Source organism: Olea europaea, unplaced genomic scaffold (genome assembly GCF_002742605.1).
Source record: "Olea europaea var. sylvestris unplaced genomic scaffold, O_europaea_v1 scaffold490, whole genome shotgun sequence".
NCBI lineage: Eukaryota > Viridiplantae > Streptophyta > Magnoliopsida > Lamiales > Oleaceae > Olea > Olea europaea.
Window position 1 is genome coordinate 268,970 of NW_019263214.1, and position 24,072 is coordinate 293,041.

Sequence of the window (24,072 nt, forward strand, 5' to 3'; positions counted from 1 at the left end):
GTAATTAATGTTGTGTATGTAATATAATTGCAGAGAACAGAAGAATTGTAGAATAATTGAATAATGAATGAATTATTATAGAGAGTAAGAGAGAGTGGAGAGATTGTTGAGTTGAGAAAATTGGTGAAGCAAATGATGTATTTACAGAGTAAGAAAAATAAAATAAAAAATTCAGATACAGTTGGGGACGGACTCTTTTAAAGGTTTGTGACCGTTTAAATGAAGAAAAATGATCTTTGTTTGGCTCGTGAGACACGCGATAGCTTGGCTCGCGGGCATGCCTATTTTGGCAAGCCAAGCAAGCTTAGGCTTGTCTGTCGAAACGAGTTCAAACCATCCAAGGGTTGAGCTTTGCGAACCAAGACGATGCGATTGCCACCTCCAATCCGAAATGAGGAATTCATTGAAACACGAACTCTAGAATTCAAATTTTTTTGTGAAAGTCTTGAGTTGAAGTTGATAATCATTGTAAATACTCCATCATTTAAAGTGTTATTCCGTCAACAACATGTTTCAAATGGAAGCTTGATCCTCTAAATAATCTGAAAAATTTAGAAAGCCAACAAATTAGAAATTTCAATTAAAAAAAAAAACGGTGTTTCCTCATTTATCTTAACAAAGAATATTATTTTCTGGACTCATTTCTTTTCATTTCACCATTAAAGAATATGAAAGATATTTATGACTATTCCATGATATCCTTTTCTTGACCCAAATTCTATGTATGAAAGTTATCTTTTAAGGTCTCAATTATCTATAATTGGTGAGTTAATTATTCCGATGGCCACTGAACTTAGGTCCATATCTTTTATTGGTCACTAAAGTTTAAAATGTCGAGTTTTGGTCACTGAACTTAGGTTCATATTTTCGATTGTTCACTAAAGTTTAAAATGTCGAATTTTGACCACTGAATTTTCAAAAATGTTCTACATTCCTTACTGAACTTTGAAAAATATTGCAGATTACTCATTGAACTTTAAAAAATGTTGTACATTATTCACTGTAAACTCGATATTTTTCAAAGTTCAAAAGTTATATTAGTGAGTAACGTACGACATATTCCAAAATTCAATGGTCAAAATTTGACATTTTAAATTTCAGTGAGCAATCTAAGATATGAACCTAAGTTCAGTGAGCAATCGAAGACATAGATCTAAGTTTAGTGACCAAAACACGATATTTTAAACTTCAGTGACCAATCAAAAATAATGACCTAAATTCAATGACCATTAGAACAATTATCTTGCAATTGGTTGATGAAAATTGACTGAGAAACTGCAATCATGAAACACTATTGCGTATCCTTGACAATTGACTAGAAGAAACTCAGGGAAAAAAACAAAAATAAATAATAAAGTAAAATTAATCATAATAAAATTTTTGGCTAAGCTTAAAAAATTTACTTATACGTAAATAAGTAATTTTTAGACTAGTTAAAATTTTCAATAATCCTGCACGCAGAATTATTTCAACAGAAGAAAAACAGGATACTCATATGGGGTGGAACTCATGTGAGTTTTATATTGGAAAAAAAACACACTACCCATCCCGTGTATGTGTGTGTATTTTGAATTTCTTTATAGATTGTGTTCAATAATCCCTGTACCCATAGCAACACTAAAATTTTTTGGTAAAAGTTGAAAGCTAGTTGCTAGATAAAAGTTATTTTTGAGAAGTATAATTTTTAAAACTGAGTTATCCATGCATAACTTGAATACACAGCCTCACTTAAAAAGCATTTTTGGCTAAGTTAAAAAATGTTATTTATAATTAAATAAATAAGCTTTTTTTAGAATAATTTAAAAGTTGAAAAAGTGTTCTTATTGATAAGTAAAAGTTATTTTCTAAAAATGTAATCTTTACATTAAACTGAGTTATCCGTACAAATTTGAACACCTAATCTCCCTAAAAAATAACTTACTTTTTTTTTTTTTTTTTAAACTTAGGCACACATACCCTTGAACTGAGCTAAATACTGAGCCAAACATGTTTTCTTTTTCTTAATTTTAAGGTAAAAACAAATAATTTTCATACGTGACTCTTAAATCTTAGTATCGTAACAATTCTAATAAAAAAACTAATTTTTTTAGCAAAATCAAACAAGAACTAAAGTTTATATATGTATATGAAATGTGTGGTTTAAGAGTTAATAAAAGTGGTAAATTTCATGAAATGCGTGATTAAAATTAATTGTTGATTTTGACTCACATTTTATTATGATTGAAGCAAGATAATTGCAAAATGAAATAAATCAATCACAAACAAGAATATCTAGACTTTACGTGAAAATTCAAGATAGAAAAAATCACAGACAGAAGAGGAGGATTCACTATATCAAAATCAAGATCAATGATTGTTGTACAATGAAACTTTTATGTAATGGTGTGTACGCATACATATAAGTTGCGCATTCTACTCTCGTTCGACTCCCATTATTTCAAATTAAAAATTTTCTCTATCTTATTTCTAATCACACAATCTTTCATAAAATAATATTATACGTAAATAAAAAAAACATTTCTTTCTTTTTCAAATACATATTCTCCAAAAACATAATATTCCAAAAATAATAATACCAAATAATTAAGGTCAAATGGCACTTCTAATTGCTCTGTCCAATTAAAAAGTGAATTTTTTGTAGGGTTTTGTCGTCATTTTTTATCCCGCAAATGGATGGATCGTAATAAGTAGTAAAGTGGACATTTTGAATCCGAATTATCGTTCCCACGAGAACTATACATTAATACTCAAATTATTACTTCTGGCTTCTATTTGACGAAGATAAACGAGAACAATGATTAAAAGTGATTTTTATTATAACTACTTAAAAGTTCGTGAGTATAACATAAAATGAGTGAGAATTCAAATAATAATTGGGCATTAGGGTGGAATAACTTCACCTATTAGTCACATTTACTTCTAATATCGAGATTCATAAAATTTAAAGTAGTGTTTGGTCGAATTCTTCTACGGTATTCAATTTACCACCATCGAGTTCTCATTGAGCCTATTTAAATAATTTAATTCCATATCTGTATGCGAATCAACATTATTTAAACGAAATAATAGTTCTAAGAATTCATATAGAACCGCAGCAATTAATATAGGTATCTCTGCACGTTATATTAATTTACCAAATTTTAATATGTGGTCTAAACAAAAATCCACATCTCTACGCAATTATTGTTCACGAAATCATTGAATAATTGGCCAGAAAATTCAAAGCATTAATAACATAATTAAAATCCACATATGAAATTATAACGGACAAGAATCTCAAATAAAAGAAATAAAGGTTCTCAAATCAGTTATATTGTTCGCCCTAAAATCAGATTAGCTCCTCATATTAATAAAAGAAAAATAAGAAATTATTATGAAAGACATCATCGGGTTTTGAATAAGAATGTAGAATAAGAAATCAATCTTGCACCAAGATATTTTTTCTCTTTCAATTTATGCTTCAACCCTTGAATTGCTTGTTCTCCTCTTGAATTCTTCTTTTTTTTATTTTTGATTCTCCAATTATATATCTTACCTCTCAATCTGTGAAGAAGAGTCCCCCCAAAAGTGTGAGAAAGATGTATTTATAGATGCCTCCTCCGTTTGTGTAGAAAGTATGGTTTTTATGGACTTCAAAACGGCCCAAAAACGCGTTCTAAACAATCCCGACGCAGTGCCTAAGCGCTACGTCTTTAGAGCCTAGGTGCTGACGATAGCGCTTGGGTGCTATGATTGCAGCGCATAAGCGTGGTCTCTCGAGTTCAAGTTTCATTTTTTTAAGTTTCGTAGCGCCTAGGCGCTACAAATGCAGCGCCTAAGCGCTTTTTTTTTCCTCCAATTTCCTTATTTTTGATCTTTTCATCCGCTTTAATTCCCATTTTTGCATCGACTTTCCTAATCTTCAAAACAAAACTAACAAACACATTAAAAGCGTTCTATACTTATAAGATCTAGCAAATAATCAAGATAAAATTGTGCAAAATTTATGAGCCAAACAAATTCATCAAATATCCCCAAACTTAACCGTTTACTAGTTCTCGAGCAAACAAACACACCAAACAATAAAATCATCCAAGGACGATACACACTAGCATGCAAAAGATAATTGGTTGGACAATCGAATTTTTTACTTCAGGATTTGAGATTTTGATTTTATTCCACAAACATGCTTCAAGTCACAATACCAAACCAATATCTACTCTTTCAGTGCAGAACTGACATATGTGTGTGTGAAGAATTAAGAAATCAACCATGATTACAAAAGTTGCTTCAATTTCCGTCCCTCTGTGGTCAAATATACCATACACTTCTCGTAAGATTCATGTAGCCCCAAACTTATACTTTTTCACTCATTCCCAGTGTGTAACCTAAGGTTGAATATTTCATTACTATCCTCACCCTCTCGAGTTCAGGTGGATGTTACTAATTGCAAGTCAACACTTAAGTGAACAGGGATTCTCCAATTATTCGATTGCTTTGACCGCCACGACTTAACTAGCTAATTATCTTGCATCAAAAGGAAAATGTTCTCAAATAAATGTTAGGGCTTAATTAAGATATTTAGTGCTTTTGCTCTTTTCATGCACTTTTTTTTTACAAGTTATTTTATTTATTTATTCTCTCCATTAAGTTTTCTAGATGACCTATGTAGCAGGCTTTAGGCCATGACTCCCAAATCAGATGATTTTAGGGCACCAGATTTTAAACACCCTTACAGGCTTATTGGCCTGAGTCAAAAAGGTTTCAAAGAGAACAAATTTTTTTTTTTCAAGTGCAACTTCATCTCTGATTGCTTTTTGAATGACTCCTATAGCGAGCTTTAAGTCGATGACTCCCAAGTCAGACGACTTTAGGGCACCAGGTTTTAAGATACCTTTATAAACTTAATCACTCTAGTCATAAAGGTTTCAGAGAAATGATTAAAATTTTCAAATGTATATGCCTCGATTAGTGCAATGCCCCTTATCACACACTTATTCAAAAAAATCGACTTCTAACTTGAGACTCTCACCTAGTTTTATCATGTTAATCTACGACAATCCATACATAAGTTTTTACACATGGAATCCAAATTCACATCCGCATCTATCGACAACTGTAAAGTCACCGTCAAACTATGCTAACTTTGGTCTGAGGATAAATAACTTACTTAGTTTAGGTAAAGCATTTATATCCAATTAAATCAACCTATCTAACAAATGAATCAACTCGTTTCATCACATTTTTAGACTCAATTCTGGTGCACTTATAATATCGAGTTTTCAATGTTAAGTTTCAATCAATCTAGTATGCATCATATCCACAGTTCATAAATTAATACCAAATCTCAAAATTAATTGTAAGCCAAAATGTCCAACTCAAAAAATTTTAGGTAGGCAATTAATAATAATACACTTCACTCTCCCAAATTTAAACTAAACATTGTCCTCAATGTTAAATTTAAAGGAAAATGAGGACTTCCTTGAAATGTTAGTATTGCCTATGATATTGTGGTGTCTTGGTGTTGCATTTGATCGACTCTTCTTCCACATTCTCCCCCAAACTTGAGATTTGTCCCATTTTCTCCAGGTCAATGTTGGTTTAAGTATTCCGCGACGTCATGTTCCTGAAAAATTAGATTTGAGAAATTAAACTCATGGAACAAGGGTTACTTAGTTCAAACATCTAATAACCAACTTAATTACTCAATGACCTAAGGGTAAACGGGATATGGGTAATGTCTCCTAAATAGACTAATAAACTAAACTATCTTATAACTTGAAATTAAAATAAATAAAACAAAAAGAAAGCTTGGGTTGCCTCCCAAGAAATGCTTCTTTTAAGTCATTAGCTAGACTTTTGCACAAGTTTTCATGGCACTTTGAATATGGTTTTGGAGCTCCTGCTCAGCTTGCTTAATTTGACTTTGTTCCATATCTCGTACATTTTCCAAACTCTTACATTTACCTTTTGAATACGATATGACCTGCCTAAATTGTCTATTTCGTACTCAATCAAATATACTGCAATCTTTTCATCATCCTTAATCACAAATTCAATGAAGTTAGAAGTTTGCACGCTGATCCCATCTTCATTGAATGCAACTAATTCATCTGACTCCTTCACGACTAATTTCTTGATTTCCACCTGTTCTACATCTTTAGTCGTTAGTTCCTCGGGTTGAATGATGAAGAGATCCTCCGTTGGCATGTTATTCGGCTCGTCCAGAGTTATTTGATCTTCAATCTTTTTACATCTTTGTATGATGATGTCTCCAGTAATTATTTTATTGTAATCAAAATATTCTTCATATGGATAACGTTCTCTCACTTCCACTGGAGTTGCCAAATATGAGCAATTTTTAGTATAATGAGAAACACCACAACATTCACATATCAGTCTGATCTCTAGATAAACAATTGATTTGATGTTTAATCCCTTTGGCCAACCATCCTTACCAAATTCGATAGGCTGATTATATCCCAACCTTTTAAGTTCTTATCTGACCAGGAATTCTCCAAAGAGCATGTCATCTTCTTTCAAGTCGGAATTAATCATTATGAAATTAAACCTCTTGCTTCTTCTTATTTCCTGTAAAAAAAGAAAAAAGAAAAAGAAAAGATGGATCAATTGAACAAAAAAAGAAAAAGAAAAGAAAGAAAAAAAAGGAAAAAAATCAAACAGAAGTAAGAAATAAATAAACCAATATTAAAGAAAATAGTCCCTGGCAACGGCGCCAAAAGCTTGTTGTCAATTTTTATCCCGCAAGTGGACAGATCATATAAGTAGTAAAGTGGACCTTTTGAGTTCGAATTATCGTTTCCACGAGAACTATACCTTAATACTCAATTTATTATTTCTAACTTCTATTTGATGAAAATAAACGAGAACAATGATTAAAAGTTATTTTTATTCTAACTACTTAAAAGTTCGTGGGGGTACAACAGAAAATGAGTGAGAATTTAAATAATAATTAGGTATTAGGGCAGAATAACTTCACCTATTGATCACCTTTACTTCTAATATTGAGATTCATAAAATCTAAAGTAGCGTTCGGTCGAATTCTTCTACGGTATTCAATTTACCACCCTCGAGTTCTCATTAAGCATATTTAAATAATTCAATTCCATATCTCTATGCGAATCAACATTATTTAAACGAAATAATAGTTCTAAGAATTCATATAGGATCGCAACAATTAATATAGGTATCTCTACACATTATATTAATTTACCGAATTTTAATATGTGGTTTAAACAAGAATCCGCATCTCTACACAATTATTATCCACGAAATCATTGAATAATTTGCCAGAAAATTCAAAGCATTAATAACACAATTAAAATCCACACATGAAATTATAACTCAAATAAAAGAAATAAAGGTTCCCAAATCAGTTATAGTGTTCGCCCCAAAATCAGATTAACTACTCATAGTAATGAAAAAAAAAAAAGAAATTATTATGAAAGACATCATCGAGTTCTGAATAAGAATGTAGAAGAAGAAATCAATCTTGCATTAAGATCTTCTTCCTCTTCCAATTTATGCTTCAACCCTTGAATTGCTTGTTCTCCTCTTGAATTCTTCTTTTTTTATTTTTGATTATCCAATTATGTTATCTTGCCTCTCAATGTGTGAAGAAGAATCCCCCCAAGAGTGTGAGAAATATGTATTTATAGGTGCCTCCTCCGTTTGCATAGAAAGTAAAGTTTTTATGGACTTCAAAACGGCCCAAAAATACGTCCTAAATAATCCCGGCACAGCGCCTAAGCGTCGCGTCAATTTAAACGCATCGCCTAAGCGCTACGTCTGTAGCACCTAGGCGCTGATGATAGAACCTGGGTGCTAAGACTGCAGCGCCTAGACTCTGTCTCTTAAGTTCAAGTTTCATTTTTTTTTAAAGTTTCGTAGCACCTAGGCGCTACAAATTCAGCGCCTAAACGCTGTCTTTCTGCCACAATTTCCTTAATTTTGATCTCTTCGTCCGCTTTAATTCCTTTTTTTGCATCGACTTTTCTAATCTTCAAAACAACACTAACAAACACATCAAAAACATTCTATACTAATAAGATCTAGCAATTAATCAAAATAAAATTGTACAAAATTTATGAGCGAAATAAACTCATCAGGTTTAATTCAGTTTTTTGACAAATGGTAGGATGTAGTAAAATTTTGAAAGAATTTCCGTTAAAATATATTTGTCTCGTTCTACTAAATTGTTTCAAATATTATTAACGAATGAAACTTTAACAAGATAAGGCAGTAAATAAGAATAATACTTAAAAGTAAATGTTAAAAAATTCACAAATATGTGGTGTAACAAAAGATTTCCGTGGTGGCAATGTAGTCTTCCATAGGTAAAACAATCTAGGAGTAGGTTTAAATAGGTTTTTATAAAATTCCAATTTCTTTTGCTAAAAGATATACATTTCGATTTAATTTGGACCTTAGTTCGAAACTACGACCGATCTCCTGCAGTTGTAGATTCCAAACCATTGATATGACATAGAATTTGATTGGATAAGTATGTTGATTGTTCTTAATTTATTTGAAGAGAATTCTTAAGTAGTTAACGTTATTTGACCAGTTAGCCAAGTATAATAAAACATGCATTAAACCAAAATTAATTAAGGCAAGAAACAAGAATTTAACGTGGTAAACCCGCTCTTACAGACTAAAAAACTTCCACTACAAAAAAAGGGAGTCATTACAAATTTTTTGAATTAATATAATTATTTACTATTAAGAAACTAAAACAAAGAACATACTCTTAATTAAGAAACAACTAAAAACCCTTCCCTATATCAGTTTTTCCAATTCTTTCATGTAGAATTAATGCTTTTTTGGAAGGGATTTTGAAAATTGATTTTTTGACCATTAGAGATAAAATGGATCCTATTTATGAGAGAAGAATTAAAAAATGACGACTAAAATGGTAAAATAATAATAAAATATTATTTTAATTGAATTAAAATCTTTACCAAACACGCTTCCACGAAACTGACTTCATCCTTACCCTTTGCCAATTTGACGTTTTACAACGAAAGTAAAGGTTATCTTTATTTACGCGCTTTCATATCCTATTTCTCGACCCAAATACAACGTATGGAAGCGACCTTTCTAAGTTCCTAATATTCTAGAATCACTTTATGACCATAGACTAGGAAAAATTCATACTGTGGAAATTCTTAGCAGACCTTTGAAAATTGATTAGGAGAAACTGACAAGAAAACAAGACTAAGAGTGATTGATGCTGTCAGTAAACAAGACTAAGAGTATGATTGATGCTATTTTTTGCAAATAATGTATTTTTAAATAGTGATTTGATGAAAAATGTGTGATTAAAAATTAAGAAAAAAATGTGAATTCACGTGTAATATTATTTTATTAAAAAATATATGATTAGAAAGAAAAGAGAGAAAAATGTATTTTAAAAAAAAAAATGCTTAAATATTCAAGTTAGATTAATCATAATAGGTATGTTTGGTTGGGATAAAAATAAAAAATAAAAAGATGTTTACTTGTAAGTAAACAAATAGGTTTAAATTAATTTTCTTCTTATTTGGTAATGCTTGCAAATATGTAATTTCAATGTCTTCACTGTAAAATAAAATGTTATTTTCAAGAAGAATATTTTTTTATTTAAAGATGTGTTAAAAGAAAAGTTTGGAGATAAAAGTAACTTCAACTTTTTAAAGCTCAGGTAATCATACTATTATATTCAGTAAAAAAGGGTACGTATTTCTTACTTTTAAGTAAAAAAAATTTTAATTTATTTTTTACTTTATTCAATATAAGTAACTTAGCCTCCATTAGATTTTTTTTTTTTTTTTAATCACTTGAAAAGAGGAATAATGGTGAGTATCACTAAATGTCATGATAATAAATGAGTAATAGCTATAAATATGTTATTGAAATTAATATTTAACTTTGACTTAATTTATAAATTATTTATAAATTGGCTGCAAAATGGAGGTGGTTGATAAAACATTATGTATTTCATAAGGTACTTATTATGTATAAGTAAATTACATAAGCCTAAAATTATATTCTTAGCCAAACATAAATAATAGCAACCGGCAAGCAACCATGCCAGCAAATTTTTTGTTGTTTATAATTAGAACAAGTCTTGTCACCATTCATAAATTACCTTTGCAAAAGAGAAGTAAGTAATTCACGAGAAATCCACAACGTCCCGTTATGGATTTGAATCCAATCACACAGGCCATGTATTTATTAGAAAGAAAAAGAAAAGACATTATGTTACGCCTATTCCAATGAAACTCTAAGCATTGCCGATCCTAACTTTCAAGTTCACGCATTATATAACTATTCATACATGAAATTGGGGGGCCATTGTTATGCCTCTTCCAATGAAACTTTAAGCATTTTCAATCCTAACTTTCAAGTTCACGCATTAAATAAATATTCATACACAAACTTGGGAGACTATTGTTACGCCTCTTCCATTGTCAAATGGCATCTCCATCGTAAGAGAATTGAGGCCCGCACTTCACATCATTCTACACAGGTAGCAATTTGGCCGAGCCGCCATGGAGGGCTGAGCCCCCATGAATGAAGCGAGGAAGGTAGAGGCATCTTAGGGAAGATCTTCATATAAGATCTTGTAACAAGTGGGGTGATGTGACAACTCTCTACATGGACTGCCCAACTCAATAAACAAGTCAAGTCAAGTCTAGTCTAGTCTAGTCTTACATGTCAGGTTTAGAACTGCTAATGGTCATAACATTATATGCACTTGAGTCTAAGCCTGACTGATTGATGCCTATAACAAGAGGCCCTAGCCGCCAAGATGAGGCCACTTGTCTCTTCATCCAACGGTTCTTATTCACCTTCTTCTATTATAAAAGCTCACACTTGATATTATTTCAAAGGTAATGCAAGTTTAGACTTTTATACTATAACTTTGTTTTTTGCATTCTTTACTCCCAATACCGACCCCCTTTTTATATTGGAGGCTCACGTTAAAAGCCCTCCCACACTCATATATGTCTTCCCACAAACTGATTTGACCGTCGGAGTATGCGCGGCCGGCTCCAACCCCATCGGAGAAGGCCACGTGTGTCTAACGGTTTGTCTTAGTGTGCATGAATACGACTTACTTGGACATGAGAAGTTTTGAAATCTGTTGGCCATATCTGAGGTTTATTTTTTGAGTTCAACAAATACAAAACCAAAAAAATACCAATATAATTTCATCAACTTCATAATGAGAAGATCCAAAACTGACTCCAGTTTTTGGTATTCAGATATATTCCGATCAAATAAGCTGTGTTATTATTTTACTTCAATATATAGAATTTCTTGTGGTATCATTCAACTGGTAAATATTCAATCTGGATTCTAGAAGCTGTAAAAATTGGAATATGTTTGATATAAAAAAAGCTAAAACGCATCTGTCAGAAATTCTAATCTTTATCTTATTCATGTCCTTTGAATGAGACGCAAAAGAATGCATAGATTATTCAAACGAAACAGATAGTCAATAATGGCGTGCCAAGATAATGAATTTTAAGCTGCAGTATAGTAATATGAGAATGGCCTTATCCACAACACCGCACCTATAAAATACCTCTTCATGTTCTGTTTTCTAACAAGCTCTCAATTTATATTCACGTCATTTTTCTTCGAGTCTTCCTAGGTTACACTATTAACGAAAAACATGGGTATCTCTAAGTTTTTCCATGAAATCAAAGCTAAGGCTTCTCACAAGAGGATGTTCAAGGCTGTGATGATTGAAAACGCCGACGTTTTGCCGAAAGCCCATCCACACATCAAGAAAATCGAGACAATCCAAGGAGATGGTGGTGTTGGAAGCATCAAGAAGACAACTTTCAGTGATGGTTAGTCTACTAAACAACATCACGTAAAACGAATAAGAATATTATAATTTATTTGCAGTACTGAGAGAAAAACGCTATCTTTAATCCTGTTCAATATTATCAATATAGCATTTTAAATATTTGATAAGTATGTTATTACAAAAATTAAAAAAAAAACAATAAAATATAAAAAATTCTTAGGGACAGACAATATAACATCGTCGTTGCTTATGTACAATGTTGTGTAATCTAGCATACTAAATGTGTCATTCTTTTTTACATAATCTGATGAGCATATATGTTTTCCCAAAGGCAAGTACATGAAGAACAAGATCGACCATCTGGACCCTGCAAACGGCGTGGCTAAGTTGACTTTATTTGAGGGTGACGTACTTGGAGACAAAATTGAATCTATTAGCTACGAGGTGAAATTTGAGGATTCAAAGGATGGAGAATGTGTTGTCAAGATCAACACTGAGTATCATACCAAGGGTGATGTTGTACTAAAAGAAGAGGATATTAAGGCAAGCAAGGAACAATCTTTTGAATTCTACAAGGCTTATGCAGATTACCTAAATGCCAATCCTCATGTTTGTGCCTAAATATTTTTCAGTTATGTCTTGACGTTGTGATGTATAATGGAAACACACATGTTTCCCTATTTCCCTATTTCAGCAAGAGTGGTGTTTTTGCCTTAATAAAGAACTTTGTTCTACTTTCCTTTGAAGTCTTCTTTTTTTATTTTTTTCCTCCATCCCACCGCCGCCCCCCCTAAAACGACTATATATTGCATATTTTATTAATAGCAAAGACAAAACATAGTATATACTTAGGAGGGAGGTTCAACCACACCCTCCAGCTGAAGATAATATATATATATATATATATATTCTCTAGAAACAATATATAAAATGTAAGAGTTAAAAGAAAGCACACTATATACGCTCTGTCATACTCCCCATCATCTTTCAATAAGTGGTCAATCATGCTCCTTATTATATTTGAACTCACTACATGAAGTTTGTTCTTTTCGACTAATTAAATTCATGTTTCTATAATCAATTCGATCCCCCGATTGAATCGGGCGCAAACTGTCATCAAATTTTCCAATACTAATCAAGAATTTTGTCATGACCCATACCGAATCATCCTAATAAATCCAACACCTGTCATGCGCCGATAGTAGATACCACTTAAGTATGGGATCCACCACCAAGGCAACTATATCCTGCTTAGATTGTGACATATTTCTATAAAAATTTGACAAAATTTCTTCTGAAATATGGACTAAAACCACGTGAATAAAACGCAATTTCTCAACCTTGTACATATAATATAAAATATAATACTCTAGTCCCTCAAAATACTAATTATTCAAAATAAAATACTTACAAATCGATATTTACTTACTTTACAACTAACAATCATTAAATGTACTAAAGATGCCAAATATGTAGTGTGCCCATAGAAACATGTATTATATAAACTGATAAAGTAGGTCATACAACTAATGACTTGTGGCTCAATTCAATGGATCGACAAGATCTAAAGCTGTTCAACTCGATTGCTATTTGATAAAGAAAAAGGTGATAAGATAAATGAGCTTATAGCTTAGTGAGTGAATAATTTGCAAATGAGTATATTTTTTCATTTATACATATTTTTTGAAAATTCCTACTCTGTTAAAACTTTGAGAAATCCAAAAATTTAGTAACACTTTTAAAACTAAACATAATTTCGTCATACAATTCTTTGTTCTTATTCTAGGTAAGCAACTATAAGGTACAATAAATATGAATAATCTGATATCAGTAAATATAAGTGAAAATATCATTTCACATAACTATAAGTTGAAATCATAACTCTAAAAACTAGATAAGCTAAATTCTATACTTTGTAATCAGATAAGTTGTAGAAAAAAAATAAAATAAAAATTCACACCAAAAATGGTACCCAAAATAACCTTAATCATGTATCGATTAGTACCGTTACACATGGCAAATCTATTCAATTTTGAAATTCTGGTCATATGCGCACAGAGCTGCCTGAAGGCTATAATCTAGTCATACACTATGGAAACACATTCACAATAGTACAAAGCAGATAAAATCACCATAATTGATCATACACTGTGAAAATACATTCACACCAGTACAGAGTAGGTAAAATAACCATATGCAAGGTCGGACCTAAGGAGAGGCCCAAGAGGCCTCGGCCTCAGGCCCAACTTTTTAGGCAACCCAAAATTGTGTTTTCCTTCTTCATTTCATTTCTTTTTTTTTTTTTTTTTAAACCCACTATGTGCACAAAAGGGGGAAAAAACCAAAACGGCAAAATCCCGAGAAATCAAAAGGGTAAAAATCAAGAACAAAGAAGAACGACGGTGGAGGTCGGAGATTCGGAGCTGATGTGATCGTCATCACCATCAATAGTTCACCTCCCAATTTCCTCTCCGTTGACGATGGTATTTTTCTTCAAAATAATCTTGTATTGTATTGGGTGATTGGTATGGATTTTTCCGAAGCATCCTACATTTTTTGGCATGCTTTTTATTTAAATCGCAGTGGCCTGAGGGCTGACATATGCATTAGATTGAGAATTGAGATTAAACAATTTGGTTCTAATTAACTTTACTTATTCAGAAAATCACCAGCTCCGTCCGCTGTTTTGTTTGAGGAGAAAAAGTAAAAGGCTGAAAAGGATTAACTTTTGAGTTTTGGTATTGAATTGCATGGATTTAGGCATTTAGCTTTGTGTTGGAACTACATTGAATCATTGATATTATTTTGATTCCTGGATTCTTAGATGTTCTTTCATGTATTTAATCGGGCAATGGGCAGCAACTGAGGCTTTATGTGAAATTTGAATTTCATAGAGTTTAGACATTGAGGCAATCAGATCCTGGAGCTTGGGTGCTATTTCTGTGATTATCAAGAGAGCTGGGAACTGAAGGTCAAACACTTGAAAAAACCATCACTGGACATATGATTAGAAGTAGCTACAGGAACACGATGAATTTAAGTTATTAGTTTTCTCTTTTTTGGAGTTGATAACTAATTTATATAATAATATTCTCTTGAGTGGCCAAGACAATTTCGCCTGCTGATCCAGTAATGAATGTTAATTGTCCTCTGGCAGTTCATATTACTCTTTCATGTCCCTCTATAAAAGTATGGATTTTTGACTGCTATGAAATAATCTTCTATACTCAGGTTACTCTTACATTTCATTAAATCTAATTTATTAACATTTTGTGAAACTACAGGAGAGTTGATTGATATAATTTTTGTTCTAATTTTACAGTTTACGAAGTGTTAGATGTTGAGTGACTTGAGTCAAATACCATACCTCTAATTTTTGTTGCTTCATTATTGATTTTAAGTTAATAAATTTAATTCCTTAAAACTCTTATAAATTAAAAGGATGAATTGCTTGCTGTGACTTAGAAGCTCAAATTCTAAAGTTTGCCTCAAGCCCTGCGAAACACAAGTCTGGCTAGGGTTGGCAACGGTTCGGTTATGGGTCGGTTCGGCCAAAACCATACCGCACCACCAAATTTTTGACCATACCATAACCGCACCATAACCACGTAAATCGATTCGGTTCGGTTCGGTTCGATTTTTATCTCGGTTCGGCACGGTTCGATTCGGTTAATAACCACGAAAATAAATTATTTTTTATAGGTTCATCCGTCAAATTGATATAAAACAATTTATGAAAAAAGTCAATGAAAACAAAAATACAATATTTCAAACGAAAATGCAAACATTATCAAGCAATATTCCAAACGTAAATGCAAACATTATCCTAATTTTCAATTGTAAAATGCAAATTTAACAAACAATATTATAAATATAATAATACTAAACTTTTCCTTCATTCTTAATTGTTGTGCATTGAAGTTACTTGATGCATTCTTCCCTACAAGTCTTATTAGCATAGATCAGCATTCAAAGTTGATTCCTATTCATCCTTGGCAATATTGGCACGTCTAGAAAAACATCGAACTCTGTTTTTACATGATCAGCAGTAATAGAATGACTAACAAATGTAACAAATTTTCGTAGGCGACGACGATTTGGACCATAGAGGCAATGGAGCCGTGCGTGAGTTTTTGGTTGTGCAGAGTAGGGTTTGTATTTATATACTGTCATACTAATGTTATTATGGGCTAATGGTAAGTAGATTGGCCGAATGAGTGAGGTAGATATAATGAGGAGGGGAGGGATTTTGTTTTGATTTTGATAGAAAAGTAGTGTAAAACCCATTATCAATTCAATTTTTTTTTAGCGGGTAGCCGGTTCGGTTTCGGTTCGACGACGTAAATACCATACCCGCACCATTACGAACCGGTTCATTAAAATCAAAACCATATCCGCCCCATTGCACCATCGGTTCGATTTTTTTCGCCCCATTCGGTTCGGTGAACCGCGGTTTTCGATTTTGACGGTTCAAATTGCCATCTCTAAGTCTGGCCCTGGTGTTATGGAGCCACACACCGTGGAAACACATTCACACAAATGCAAATATGGGTAAAAACTCCTATATACTTTCTGATAGTTTTAAAAATAACTTTAAATATATTGAAATATTTATATTCATTTAGCATGCAAATCAAATGATTTAACTAAATTGGATTTAACTTTAAAAATAATTGATTATAAATCCACTTTATTCTAAAATTCATGTTATCAAATCAACTAAATGAAATAATAAATTTTCGGATCTGATATAAATTTAATAAATACTAATTTTTGAAAAATAAGTTTATATCTACTCACCAAGTTAGAGATTGATTGTGATTTCAATCTTCTTGTCACCTCCTCACATTCAAATACCAAGTATGACATCTTGCACTCCTCCCAAGAAACCATATCTCGTCACTAAAGTGCTTTAAGCAATTTTTCCTACCATTAGAAATGATTATTTACTGATAAGCACTTGGAGTATTTTATTTTCAATGTAAGGTAATAATCTCAATTAGGGTCATAATAACATAACGACCTTTATATAAGTTACTTCAACATTTAATCCCCAATATTTAATACTTAATTTGGTTTTCACACTAAAAAATCCAAGAAAATCAAAGATAACAAAAAATAGCACTGTATTTCCAGAATATAGAAATCTGGCACCAATTTCTGTATATTGAACTGCCACCAAAACCATTGACAGAAATGGCACCTTCTGGGCAGAATTTCAAAAAGAGCACTATACATGAATTTTGCCCGAAAATTAATTAGAAAAAAAAAAAACCAAATCCAACCTCAACTCCTTATCTCATTGTAATGCCTCATAAATCAAGTATTTTATAGCATATACACAATAAATATAGAGATTTAGGCTGTGATTTACAAACCCATTTCATATTACTCTAACATATATTCAACTCCAATATCTATTCTTTCCTCCAAATCTTTAAAGTTAGGCCACTAATTACAAACCCAAATCTAACAATATTGAATAACAATGAGTTTTCTTACCTCTTGGAATAGAATGAAAGAAATGAACCTTGTACTTGAGTCCATATTTCATCTTCTTCAATAATCTCTTTTTCCTTTCCTATTTCCCATTTTTTCTTATCATCTTCCCCCTTTTTCTTTCTCTATCTCTTCTTTCCTTCTCTACCTCCTTCTCGATTATTCTCTCAGCTTCTCTGCTCGTTTTATCCCCAAATGGAAAAATAGTGGTACTAACTCATAATTGCAAAACAAGTCCTCCAACCTTCATTTAAAACCACATTAAATCCTTGTCTTTCAATTCTATATAAGTCGATCCCCAAAATTAAATTTTATCCATCTTAAACCCTCAAAATATTTTTCATAATAAATTAAGCCCCAATAAACTAATTTATTTCATTTTAGTCCCTATTGACTTTGACTTTGATAACTAAACTTTTAATTTTTGACTACAAAATATTGAGTTGTAACAAATTTAGTTTATAGTTTTCTATTCCGAGTGATATAATGAATGTTTTGAGTTAATTGAGACAAGCACGTGGGGCTTGTTTTATATCCCTATTTATCGCCAGAAACACATAGAATCTAAATCTTCACATGAGTCCCCTAATCACTCAAATTCTTAGAAAGTTATTTTATTTATGTGCCATCATATCCTATTTCTTCACCCAAATTCATCGTATGAAAGTTACCCTCATAATTTCCTAATTCTAGTGTCACATGATGTGACAATTGACTAGGAAAACCTGAAATCGAAGAAAATCATAGCATTGTCTTTGAAAATTCACTAGGAGAAAGCGAGAAGAAAACAAGAATAAATAATCGAGTTAGATTAATCATAATAGATATGTTGGGTCCTGATAAAAGTTTACTTGTAAGTTAATAATTAGTTTAGATTAATTTAATTTTTATTTGATTATTTTCAAAAATATGTAATTTAATTGTCTTGACAGCAAAATATAATGTTATTTTGAAGAATAATAATTTATTATTATTTTTATTTTATTTTGAAACGCATTAATAATAAGTTATTCAAAAATAAATAAATAAATAAAAATGGTTTGGAAAAAAAAGTATTACATAAAAGTAAATTTATATTTTTTAAGCTTAGCTAATCATACTATTATATTTAGTAAATCAAATTATGTTTTTCTTATTTTTAAGTAAATATATTATTTTGAAGAATTTTTACTTTACTCATAATAAGAAACATAGCCTCAATTCGAAAAATTTATAAATCTTTATTAATAATGAGGAATAGTTGCGAGTCTCACCAAATGTGTGGATAATAAATAAGTAATAATTTATGAACATTAATTGAAATTAATCTTTGATTTTGACTTAATTTATAAATCATTTATCAATTGATTGTCAAACGGAGGTCTAATTACATTCAATAGCAACAGATGAAAAATTATTTATTTCATATGTTACTTATTATGTATAAGTAAATTATATAAGCATAAAACTTTTTAGTCCCAGCCAAACGAAAATAATAGAAACCCAATGGCTGCAAATTTGTAGTTGTTTATAATTAGATCATCTTATCATCATTTATCATTACCCTAGCAAAAGAAATATAAGTAATCAACGAGAAATCTGTTGGAAAAATGGTTTTAGTTAAGCAAACTTGAGCTTAGTTTTACGTGAGGCTCTCCAAAATTTACAAGATCAAGCATTCACATTCTACTCCGTGAGATGATTGACATGATATATTTATTTATTAAAATCATTGATAATTGAATGAAATATTTGATTCCAAATTTACCCTCTTCAAAATTTAAATTTGAAATTGCTAAATTCTTGTCCACATTTGAAACCTTATGGTATATAGTATGGTTTATAAGGTGAGAGCTGACAATTGGGTTTGGGTTTCAAGGGTACCACATTTGAAAGCATGTTTAGTCGTGGGAAAAATATGATATATAGTATGAGCTGTTCAAGGGTACCACATTTGAAACCTTGTGATATATAGTATGAGTTGTTTTATTATAAGGAATGTGAGAAAAATATGGATGAACTTCATAATGATTACTTATTATGGGATAATTTGTTGCCTAAGAAAAGAGTTAAATGGATATGTACATTCAAGTATGTTTATGTGATTTGAGAAAAAAGGGGAGTAGAGAATGGTAGAGTTGGAATTTATTTAGATTAAAAAATTAATATAAGAGATCTGGGTGGCATATTGATGTGTGAAAGGTTCATATTAAAAATATGAAGGTTGTTATTTTGTGATCTTAACTAAAATTGATATAATTAAAAGTTAGAAGGCATATGGTACGGCTATAAGTATGTGATGGTGTTATATGATTACAACATGATATGATGAGTATGTAAATGAACATAATGGTTGTCATATAGCAAAATAATGTGATGATTGATTTGGTTATTAAGTTAATTCATTTTCTTAATGCCATTTTGCTGGATTATTGTGTTATATTCCATACAATTTGGAAGCGTTGAGTTAACTTTTGAGGCCAAGGTGAAATTATTGAAATTTTGGTGATATAATTTTTAGGTCATTTTCAATTTTATTTTAGGATCTCATGAATAAAGTATTTCATTTTTATCGAGATGTATTTGCTACGAAATAAACGGATGATATGTTGGAAAATTTAAAGTTTAAGAGGATCATCAGATGTATGTTTATACATTGTGGAATGATATCTTTAGGTTACATTAACTTCAATAAAGGTCTTTATCTGACATACAAAAAGACTTATGTATTGGTAATAGGTCCAAGGCCTCTATATGGAATAAGAGTGTAGCATTATCATGGATCAAATGTTATTAATGTCTCTTCATAGAAAGAAAGCGAAAAAAAAAATGTGTTGGTTTAGAAAGGTAAAATTTGTGCCTACGAGGAGCTTGAAATTGATTAAATTTTGAGGAAATATTTGCTCACATATCTAAAGTTGATGAGGGTTTGATTTATGATAATGAATTATGCTAGGGTTTGGAAAGTGTTTTGAATAAACGATAAATTATGGATTATAAGATAGATTGTTGAAAATGCATGATTAAAATATGATTTAGAGTTGACTATTTTAGTATTGACATTTAGAATTATAATGTTATCACATGGTGAGAAATACGAATACTTACCAATCACAAAAGTTTAAGGTATATTTGTATTCGAAAGAATTGAACATGAAGCTGGCATATAAGACTCGATACAAATAACTCTTTTGAGGTTATATGATACTTGTATATTTCAATGGCTTATTTATTGGGATGAAAGTTACAAAAGAAAGCTATTGAATCTTAATACCACTACAACAAAACAATGATTTAGCGATAAGATTTTTTGCGACATACAAAAAGTTGTCGCAAGAAGTGACTTAACGCGACACATTTTTAAAGTTTGTCGTGAAGATTGTGATGAAAAAAATATGTACCAAAAACTATTTTACGACATAAAAAGTTGTTGTGAAATGTGAGATGTTGCGACAAATAATAAAGATTGTCACCAAAAATATGAGGGAAGCAAGGCACCAAAATATTTTTGCTGTGAAATTTATGGCGACAAACTTCTTTTCTTGCAACAAAATGCTTATGATGCAATAGGGTCTCCTCTTGGCGATAAAAAAATATTTTTTTCTAAAAATTCTATAGTTGGAGGAAAAAAAGGCTACAAGAATATAACTTTTTTGCAGCGGACAAAAAATATTGCAGTAGATTTTTTACAATCCTCACCCATATATGTCGACCCTAATATTGTCGTAGAGTTGAAGGATACTGCAATGTGCAATACATGCCGCAAAAGACCTCAAATGTAAGTGTTCATGAAATATTTCTTTCGACTTAAAATTATTGCAAGTGTATGATTCGTTAGCAAGTAATAAAGTTGAATGTTAAGTTCTGAGTATCGTTACACAGAGATTGAGTAGTTTAATTCTAACTATTTTAACCTTAATCGAAACAAATTTTTCAAAACAGGAATTTATTCTCAGAAAAACCCTAATTTAGTAAAACCCTAATTATTGAAACTTGATGATTGGAATGAACTCAATATGCAAAACAACATTTTATAGAATTAAAATGCAAATTATACGTTTGGAATGCAAATTGGCTGTGTTCAATGAAAACTAAAAGCACTAGAATCACGAATTTCTATGTAATGATCACTCTTAACCCTAATTTCACAAAATGACAACACGATTAAATTATTGACGAATCAATGCTCCTAATTCTATTCAACACTCTCTCTCGAGATGTATTAAACGTATTCTTATACACCACCGGCCTATATCTCTATAACAAATGCATATATAAGAATGCATGTGGTTTTATGAACATCTAAAGATTCACGCAAAGCATAGGGGTATATCTCTATCCCGTATCGGACCCTACGTCGATTTATACCTTGTCAAATTTATTTCTCTTCTCTCGAACAGATAAAATAAACCACCAAATATCACATAATTACGTACACTTAATTATGGAGGAAAATTATTGTATATAAATCATTCAAACATTCAAATACATGTTTATTGTCAAATTGCAAACTAGAAATTAAAGAAATTATATCATATTGTACATTGATCTCCCAGTACATGAAAACCTAGCCCAACATGAAGAAAATTACAAAATACACGATAAATTGTAGAGAAAGCATCACTAGGTTATGAATTTGCTTGAAATCTTGATGATCTTCGTGTAAGTTCTTGTTACTTTAGCTCAAAATCCTCTCCAAGATGTGTTTTCTTGTCTCCCAATGCGTTCTGTCTCGAAATATGATAGCTTTAGGTTTATTATATTGCTTCCAAATCACGTTCCAATAGAATTATAACACAAAACAGAAACTGCAGAATCGTCCCGAATTTTTACACCATGCGACCGCATGGTTGAACCTATTTTGGGATTTTAAATCTCGGGTGGGGGTTGTGCGATCGCATGGTTATAACACCATGTGACCGTATGGTGTAAACCTTCCAATTTGTGCTGTTTTAGTCCACAAACTCAATCCTCTTGTTTATTGGCCTCTTTTCTTCGACTATTTTATTCCATCCTCTCATATTGACCTCCAATTGGTACTTGTTACTATCAATTCTTTGATTGCTCCCTTGGCTCATCTTGTGGATATATGCACTTTGGTCCTCGAATTATCACTTTGATTCATTTTGGTCCTTTTCACTTATTTTTCTCGTGAATTCCATCAACTCTATTAGAAAACCCTACAATCCAAGACTCAAGAGAATTTAGGTCACATTCCAAACGTTTTGCTCGTATTTTAGTCATGTTTGTGAGTTATATAAGTGTATAAAAACGCACTTATCAACTCCCCCAAACTTTAACTGTTGTTTGTCCTCAAACAAGATAGTAACTTAAATCTCAACAATCATGACTCAATAATCTGCCATATCTCAGGATTGGAATTCAGTGATTAACACAAGAAACAGTTTCAACAGTGTTAGAATAGAATTTACCTTTACTTGTCGGATGCAAGACTCATCCTGTGTATGTGATTTCATACAATCATAGCAAGCTCATGATTGGTTCATTCCCGACCCCAAAATGGTCAAATATATTCTTAATTCGCTCGAGAGATACACAACCCCCAACTTATTCTTTTCACTCAATTATTTCAGGGTTGTGCTTTAAAGTTAAGGGTTTGGGTAACTGTAGTCCTTACCCTCTCTTTGTTTGGATAGATCTCACCATCACAGGTTCGCATGTCAACAAATGAAGGCTCTCCTAGATTTGATTGCTTTAACACTCAAGATTAAACTAAGTTACTTGCCTCGCCTTGAAGGTGTGATTTTTATCAACCAAATGTCCAAAGGCTTCTTCTATACTATCGTACTCTGTATTTTTCATTAATTTTTTTTATGTCATCTTCTCATTTGCTTTCTATATGACCCCTGTAGCGAGCTTTAGGCCGGTGACTTCCAACCCAATTGGCTTTAGGGCATGAGGTTTTAAACCATTGCATGCTTATTCACTCGAGTTATAAGGGCTCGATCAGATTTTTTTTATTAATATCTTTCCCTCTTGCTTTCTATATGACCTTTGTAACGAGCGTTGGGCCGGTGTCTCTCAAACCAGTCGGCTTTAGGGCACTAGATTTCGAGATATCCTTAAAGGCTTACTTGCTTGAGTCATAAGGGCTTGGAAATGTGTCATATTTTCGTAACCTAAAATTATGCCCATTTTTATTTTTTCTAGACATTTGGTCTCTAGAATCAACCCCCCAATTGAAGAGTTTCTCCTAGTTTTCATCTCACATGTCTAGACAATCCACACAGCATTACATGCACGAAGCCCCAACTTATCTCAATGTTCCCATATAATTGTTAAACCATCTCCAATTTATTCAACAATTTTTGGTTTATTAATCAAATCGAGGTTTTCTGGTTTCTCCTGCTTTATTCAAACCTAATTACTCACTTGACATGTATGGCATGAGTGGCGTGCATATGAAATGTCAAGTACTACCTCAACAAGTATCAGTTAATCAAATTTTGCACTATATTCACAGTTCCTAACACATATGTATTCTAATAATCACATCATTGTCGGTAAGGCTATCAAACCCAAAATGCATGCAATGAACTTAATAGAGCATATTGATACAATAATCACTCATCAAGCACACAATATGCAACCAGTGTCAAAAGATTGATGGATTGTGATCGTTTAAAAAAGGATTACATTACATGCCGATAATTTAGTTTCCAAAAGAGTCATGTTCAAAATATACCACCACCCCCAAACTTATACAATACATTGCCCACAATGTGAAAAATAAAGGCTTCAAGAGACATAATTTGAAGGACAAGTGCAAC

General features: G+C 31.6%; 1 protein-coding gene and 2 long non-coding RNA genes across 4 annotated transcripts; 2 read left to right on the plus strand and 1 right to left on the minus strand.

The window, feature by feature from the left end:
• Positions 1–5,272: 5,272 nt before the first annotated feature.
• LOC111388402 lies at positions 5,273–17,481 on the minus strand. Its single transcript, XR_002701559.1, has 2 exons — positions 17,306–17,481; positions 5,273–6,570 (listed from the first exon to the last, which is right to left on the minus strand). It is a non-coding gene; the product is annotated as an uncharacterized LOC111388402 (long non-coding RNA).
• Positions 11,574–12,549, plus strand: LOC111388400 (pathogenesis-related protein STH-21-like). Its single transcript, XM_023013092.1, has 2 exons — positions 11,574–11,843; positions 12,135–12,549. Exons 1-2 carry the CDS (start codon positions 11,663–11,665, stop codon positions 12,422–12,424), a joined length of 471 nt encoding a protein of 156 aa, XP_022868860.1. The 5' UTR covers positions 11,574–11,662; the 3' UTR covers positions 12,425–12,549.
• On the plus strand, positions 14,107–15,128 carry LOC111388401. 2 transcript variants are annotated; one of them, XR_002701558.1, is made up of 2 exons: positions 14,107–14,286; positions 14,465–15,128. It is a non-coding gene; the product is annotated as an uncharacterized LOC111388401 (long non-coding RNA). The 2 variants fall into 2 exon arrangements; XR_002701557.1 differs by having other exon boundaries at positions 14,111–14,286; positions 14,698–15,128.
• Positions 17,482–24,072: the final 6,591 nt, after the last annotated feature.